The 6,748-nt window shown below is 36.4% G+C and overlaps 1 protein-coding gene across 2 annotated transcripts; it reads left to right on the top strand.

The window, feature by feature from the left end:
- The first annotated feature begins 787 nt into the window (after window positions 1-787).
- Window positions 788-6,220, top strand: LOC104106807 (C2 and GRAM domain-containing protein At5g50170). Of its 2 annotated transcripts, XM_009615439.4 has the most exons (10): window positions 788-1,379; window positions 1,947-3,167; window positions 3,275-3,301; window positions 3,368-3,457; window positions 3,535-3,818; window positions 3,901-4,017; window positions 4,547-4,809; window positions 4,918-5,092; window positions 5,531-5,803; window positions 5,885-6,220. In XM_009615439.4, the coding sequence occupies exons 1-10, from the start codon at window positions 1,028-1,030 to the stop codon at window positions 6,077-6,079; spliced, it is 2,997 nt and encodes a 998-aa protein (XP_009613734.1). In that variant the 5' UTR covers window positions 788-1,027; the 3' UTR covers window positions 6,080-6,220. The 2 variants fall into 2 exon arrangements, with proteins under 2 accessions (XP_009613734.1, XP_009613733.1); XM_009615438.4 differs by having other exon boundaries at window positions 789-1,379; window positions 3,275-3,457.
- The last annotated feature ends 528 nt before the right edge of the window (window positions 6,221-6,748 follow it).

Genomic DNA, 6,748 nt, shown 5'->3' on the forward strand with positions numbered 1-6,748 from the left:
TTTTAATCAAACAATTGTGACGTTGAGTTAAGATCAATATATTTTTTTCCCTTACAAATTTCACATGCTCTAGTTTAATTGATAAATTAATACTAATTAGTATATTTCGACTATCAAAGCTTAGCATAAGTTTATTACTTAGCAAAACTATAATTCTTCAAATGTATTTTAATTTTGGATTATTTTGTGATCAAGTCATATAATATGGCATTATACTTGGTTTTAAGTTACACAAAATTATGGGGATAAGCATTTTTCATAACTAACAGCTTCAGTAAAAATTTATACATATCCGATATTTATACCAACTTAATAGATACATGACACATATTTTAATATAAGCTATTATTAGTAAATTATAATTAATTAATATATATTTTTATATTAATTTATTATTTGATTATGATAAGTTAGTACGATAATAATTTTTTACCTAACACCACCTCACACTCCTCACATAACTCGCTTCCCCTCCCATACCAAAAGAGAAGAAAAACTAGCATGCTACTCCTTCCGGTCCACAATAACTGATTATTTTATATTTTTATTTTAGTTCAAAATAAATATTCATCTGCATAATTAAGATAGAATTAATTTTATTTTTTTAAAATTTGTTCTTATTTATATATTTTAATGCGTTAAGCTAATAATTAATTAAGATTAATTTAGGAAGATAAATCTTTTTTTTAGGGTTTCGTATTTCCTCAGGGGTGCCAAAAATAAAACTTTCGGTTTTGGGAGTATGAGTATCCAATTCCAGCAAAGCCCCAAACATGCTAATAATAAACTATACAAACCGCCTCCTCTTTTTCCCCAAAAATAACAAAATCTCCCTCCCTCTCGTGTCACTTTCCAAGCCTACCCACGTTTCTTCATGGCTTCACCATGAATTCTCTCTCTTCCCCATACAACTTACGACCAACAAACCGAGCTAGAAAGAAGATGCACTTCCTTTTCTATTTGTGTCCTCCGCGGCAAAGCAAAATCGAATCGGCGTATTGCATTTTCTAATTAGTACTAAAGAAGAATGAGACTTTACGTGTATTTGTTGGAGGGCAAGGAATGGGCAGTGGAGGACTCTTATGTGAAGTTAAAACTAGGAAGGTTCAAGTCCAAGACAAGGGTATTGAAAAATACTAGGAACCCTATTTGGAATGAAGAGTTTGTGTTCAGGGTTAACGATGTAGAGGAGGAAATTGTTCTCTCTGTATATCAACATCGTGATGATTCTGGATTCCTTAATGTTCATTATGGGGATTTAGTTGGTAAGGTGAAAATACCCGTCTGGTCCGTTGCGGCTGAGGAAAATCAGAACTTGCCTCCCACTTGGTTTTCTCTTCAAAAACCCAAAAGTGCAAAATCAGTTAACAGAGATTGCGGTTAGAATTTCTCATACCTTTCATTTCTCCTTCTTTTATTTTTTAACCTCACCCCATTTTGATGCTTTTGTTTCTTTGTGGAGTAGAAAGTAGAATGTAAGTTTGACAGTGACAAGTTGGGTGGATTTAATTTGTAAATGTCTGATACTTTTTGCTCTTCACACTTAATTTGATAACCGCCTCCACCTCATTGGGGTGATATAATCACTACAATAATCATTAGCAGATGTTTGGATATGTACTAACGACCCATTTTTATTTCTCCTTGTGTACATTGTTTCAATTAGTTACCTAATACGACACCTCCTTGTACCAATTTTCTGGAGAATGATGAAGAAACAATACCATTTGTAATTTAATTAGACAAAAATCATTTTCTTTAGCTAGTGATAGTCTTTTATCTATATCAGTTTAAAAAGGGTTCCGCATTTTTACTGGTGTCTTCTTAGATAAAACCCCAACTCTTTTTATGAATTGAAACTATCTATTGGTTTAGTGCTTTTTATCTTTTAGTTTTTATTTTCCTTTATTTGTATTATGAGCAGATGTTTTGCCTTATCAATGCAGGGAAGATTCTTCTCACTCTTTCCTTACATGGGAAGGGCAAAGATGTATCCTCTAACCATGTCTGTTATGTGAATCCAACAAATGATACTTCTAGAGAACATGAAGTGATAAGCAAATCTTCTCAAGATTTGCATGGCTTTGCAGCTCATCCCAAGAAAATTTCGGAAGGGAAACATTTAATGAAGAACATTGCTTGCCATTTCGAGAAACTTTTCGGCAAGAATGAAGAAGCCAAGAAAAGCGACGAGGAAGAATCGAAGAAGGATGATTCTTCTGATATATCCACGACTACATCTGACTATGAAGACTGTTTGGAGGAGTCTCCGGTTAGCCATAGCTTTGAAGAAGCGATTGAGCGAATGCGGACAACAAGTGAAGATAAAGAAATGCCAGGGGACCTGCAGGGTGGAGTCCTGCTGGACCAGACATATGTTGTGTCGTCAAAAGATCTTAACATGCTTCTTTTTGCTCCTGATTCACAGTTCAGGAAAGATCTGGCAGAGTTGCAGGGTACAACAGATATGCACGAGGGTCCGTGGTCATGGAAATCAGATGAAATGTGTTTAACAAGAGTTGTCACCTATATGAAAGCACCAAGTAAATTAGTTAGGGCTGTTCAAGCCACAGAGGAGCAAACATATGTTAAAGCTGATGGAAAAGAATTTTCTGTTTTTGTCTCTGTAAGTACCCCTGACGTTCCATATGGGAGTACTTTCAAGATTGAGTTGCTTTACAAGATAATGCCTGGCCAACAGGAATCTTCTGGTGAAGAATCCGCGCGTCTGGTTGTATCCTGGGCCATTAACTTCAGCCAGAACACTATGATGAAATCAATGATTGAAGGAGGAGCTCGGCAAGGATTGAAGGAGAGTTTTTACCAGTTTGCTGAGGTATTAGCTCGCAAATTGAAAGTAACAACTTCAAAGGTTGTCTTGGAGAAAGATCGGGCTTTGGCATCTTTGCAGACTGAACATCAGTCAGATTGGGAACTGGCAAAGGAGTACTTTTGGAATTTTACAGTTGTATCAACTATTTTCATGGTTTTGTATGTATTAGTGCACATTATATTAAGTGAACCTAGCAAATTACATGGACTGGAGTATCATGGTTTTGATTTGCCGGATAGTGTTGGAGAATTTATCACCAGCGGAATACTAGTTCTTCAATTGGAGCGGGTATATAATATGGTTTCACGTTTTGTAGAAGCTAGGCTGCGAAGAGGTCTTTAAATATGTCCTGTCTTTTCTTTCTTTGTCTAACTTTTGTTGTTTGATGCACAACATGGTTTTGTGCCCATAGTTAAAGTTAACAGATTCTGGTTTTGACAGGAAACGATCATGGAGTCAAAGCACAAGGTGATGGATGGGTACTTACTGTAGCTTTGATTGAGGGAATGAACTTAACTTCTTTGGACCCAACAGGTTTCCCAGATCCATACGTGGTCTTTACATGCAATGGCAAAACAAGAACTAGCTCTGTCCAGCTTCAAACTCTTGACCCTCAGTGGAGTGGTGTGCATATTCTTCTCATTTTCTTTCTTGTTTGTTAGTTGTTTTTAGTGTCATATGCTTACCTGATACTTTTGCAGAGATACTAGAGTTTGATGCTGCAGAAGAACCACCTTCGGTGTTAGATGTGGAAGTTTTCGACTTCGACGGTCCATTTGATCAAGCTTCATCGCTTGGGCATGCAGAAATTAATTTCCTAAAACACACTTCTGCAGAATTGGCAGACATTTGGGTTCCTCTTGAGGGAAAAATTGCTCTGTCTTCACAATCGAAGTTGCACTTGAGGATTTTTTTGGACAATAACAATGGAGTTGAAACTATCCGAGACTACCTAACAAAGATGGAAAAAGAAGTTGGGAAGAAGGTAGGGTTATATCTTCTCTTTTTTCCTCCATATTGTTTAGCAGTAGCAGAAGTGTAAAACATCCAACTGATATGCTTGGCAGTTAAACGTTCGGTCGCCACACAAGAACTCAACATTTCAGAAAATTTTTGGGCTGCCTCCAGAAGAATTTTTAATCAACGACTACTCGTGCTCCCTCAAAAGAAAGATGCCATTACAGGTTTCATTGGAGTATATGCTACGTTATTATGTATCAACTTCTAAGTGATCTGTGGTGTTTGATTGTTATTTCAATGCATTATGATTATGCCAAATCTGTTAATGATGAACTGATAATGCTAGTTTGTTCTACACTTGGGGGTGGGGGGATGAACAAAGTAATTAAGCAAGCAAGAAATATAAAGAGGGGGGGGGGGGATAAACAAAGTAATTAAGCAAGCAAGCATGAAAAACAAAGAAAGAAATTAGGAAAGCAAATAGTTCAAGTTCAATTAAAATCTTGGTGTTAAATAGCAGTCACATCTGGAAGTTTCTGACTATGTGATATCTATTCCATTTCAAAAATATGGGGATGCTTTCCTAAGTAGCATTCACTTATTTTCAACAGAGATGTATACTACAAACTGACGCTCGACCAGATGGCTTTATATTTGATTGGTTCTTTTTAACACACGGTTTATGAACATTTGATCTTCAACTCCTAGGGTTGAAATCTAGCATATCACTTAATTTTTGTATTGCTACTGCAGGGGCGGATCTTTCTATCTGCCAGAATCGTTGGATTTTATGCAAATTTGTTTGGTCACAAAACAAAGTTTTTCTTCCTGTGGGAGGATATTGAGGATGTTAATGTGGTTTCCCCATCATGGTCAACCATGTGGAGCCCTGCACTTGTAATAGTTTTGCGTAAAGGTCGAGGAGTTGATGCTAGGCACGGTGCTAGGTATCAAGATGAAGAAGGCCGACTGCATTTCTGTTTTCATTCATTTGTGTCATTCAATGTTGCAAGCAGGTATTATGGGGAAAATTTTTGGTGTCAGTGACAAAAAATAGGACTTACATTTGATTGCACATTATGTTTCGACGATGATGAGATTAGAACATTGTTTTGTTGTAACAGGACAATCATGGTGTTGTGGAGAACAAGGACACTGCCTCCAGATCAGAAAGCACAAATTGTAGAAGTGCAGCAGGAGAAGGATGAAAAGCTTGTTTTGTCTGAAGACAATGCATCCTACTTGGTCGTTGAGGATGTACAAATGTCTAAAGTCTATTCTGGAGAACTACCTGTCAGTGTAAGTTTTTATTTGTTATAAATTTTCCATCTTACATTTGACTGTCTGAATTTTGTGGTGTTTTTATGACCCTGAGCTTTGTCTGTTTTATCTGTAAAACATGATTGGAGGGAAAGCTGAGGAAGTATTTTCGTAGAATATCTCAAGATTTATTTTTAAATATTTTTGAAGCTGTAAGTGTAAGTTTTGACATAAATTACTGCCCCAAACCAGAACTGAATTGACTTCTGCGTTCTGCTAGGACTAGAATGAGCAATTTAGACGTTAAGTGGTAAACAAGTGTGTTAATTATATTTGTTCAGGTCTATAACACTGGCAAGTTCTGGAGAAACTTATCCAATAATCCTACTTCTTTCCCTCTGCCTGGGGAATTGACCAGTCTAGACTAGATCTCTTGAGTAACTAGGGGCCTTGGATTTTTTGCTGGAAATTCTGCAGGTTAAATCACTGATGCAGATGTTTGATGGAGGAGATTTGGAGCATAGAGTAATGAGCAAATCTGGCTGTCTCAATTATGTGACTACTTCATGGGAAACTGTAGCTCCCAATGTTTCTGAGAGACTCGTATCTTACAAATTCAACCGCTTCATCTCTGTCTTTGGTGGTGAAGTTACAAGCACACAGCAGAAATCTCCTATCGCAAATGACGGTGGATGGACCATCAATGAGATCATGGCCCTGCATGATGTCCCGTTTGGTGATCATTTCCGAGTACGTTTCAGTTGTTCATTACAGTTGTCCGTTCTGTAAAAGCAGGAAGAGTTGATTAGGTTTATTTCTTAATCTTTGCAGGTGCAGTTCAGATACGAGATCAAAGACTCTACTTCTGTACATAATTCATGCAAGTGTGATGTTAGTGTTGGTGTAATGTGGCTGAAAAACACCAAATTTGAGCAGAGAATAACTAGGAATGTTGTAGGGAAATTCACCACTCGACTGAAGGATATACTAGAGTTGGTTGAAAGGGAGATATTATTGTCAAGTTGATAGGAACCAGGCAAATGTTGCCACTTACACACTTAGATACAAGCTGTTCAACATTAGAGTTGTTACGACTAATCAATAGCACAGTAACATTTGATGTACTTTTCACACTTTATATATTAGCTTCTCACAGTAGTGATTCAATACTCCATGTTTTATTATTAACTTATGGTTCAAGGGGGAAACTCGGCTATTTTTGGTCCCGTGTTCTCTCAGTTCCTTTGGTTAAGGTGCAGTAAAACCTCAATAGAATAATTACTCCATGTGACTCGTCTGTGTTAGCCTTGAGCTTCTTGTGCCCCATATGTAACAACGGACCAGAAAATATATTCCAAGTCTTTATTCGATGCCACAGTGAAAGAACATAAGGAAGATATTCATATAAACACAGACTTCCACTCTTTATAACTGGATCAGAAGCAATTGCAAGTAAGAGATTCTTCTGTGAACACACTAATTCGTTTAGTATTATTCTAATAATATATTTGTACATTTAATTTTTCCCCGGCACTCAATTCGTTTAGTCATATTCAAACATGAACATATGTTAAAATATAAAAATGATAAAATATATTTATTCTTTAATAATTATTTGAAACAGTAGGAACTAATTTGTTTAACAAATGATAGCTTTTTATACTCAGTAAAACTTTTTAAAAAATTAAAGATATT

The sequence above is a fragment of the Nicotiana tomentosiformis genome, chromosome 3 (assembly GCF_000390325.3).
Source record: "Nicotiana tomentosiformis chromosome 3, ASM39032v3, whole genome shotgun sequence".
NCBI lineage: Eukaryota > Viridiplantae > Streptophyta > Magnoliopsida > Solanales > Solanaceae > Nicotiana > Nicotiana tomentosiformis.

Coding starts and splice junctions, on each gene's coding strand:
- LOC104106807 (XM_009615438.4), top strand. CDS start 1,028: ATGAGACTTTACGTGTATTTGTTGGAGGGCAAGGAATGGGCAGTGGAG. Junction 1,380..1,946: donor ATCAGTTAACAGAGATTGCG/GTTAGAATTTCT, acceptor TTATCAATGCAG/GGAAGATTCTTCTCACTCTT. Junction 4,018..4,546: donor AAAGAAAGATGCCATTACAG/GTTTCATTGGAG, acceptor TTGCTACTGCAG/GGGCGGATCTTTCTATCTGC.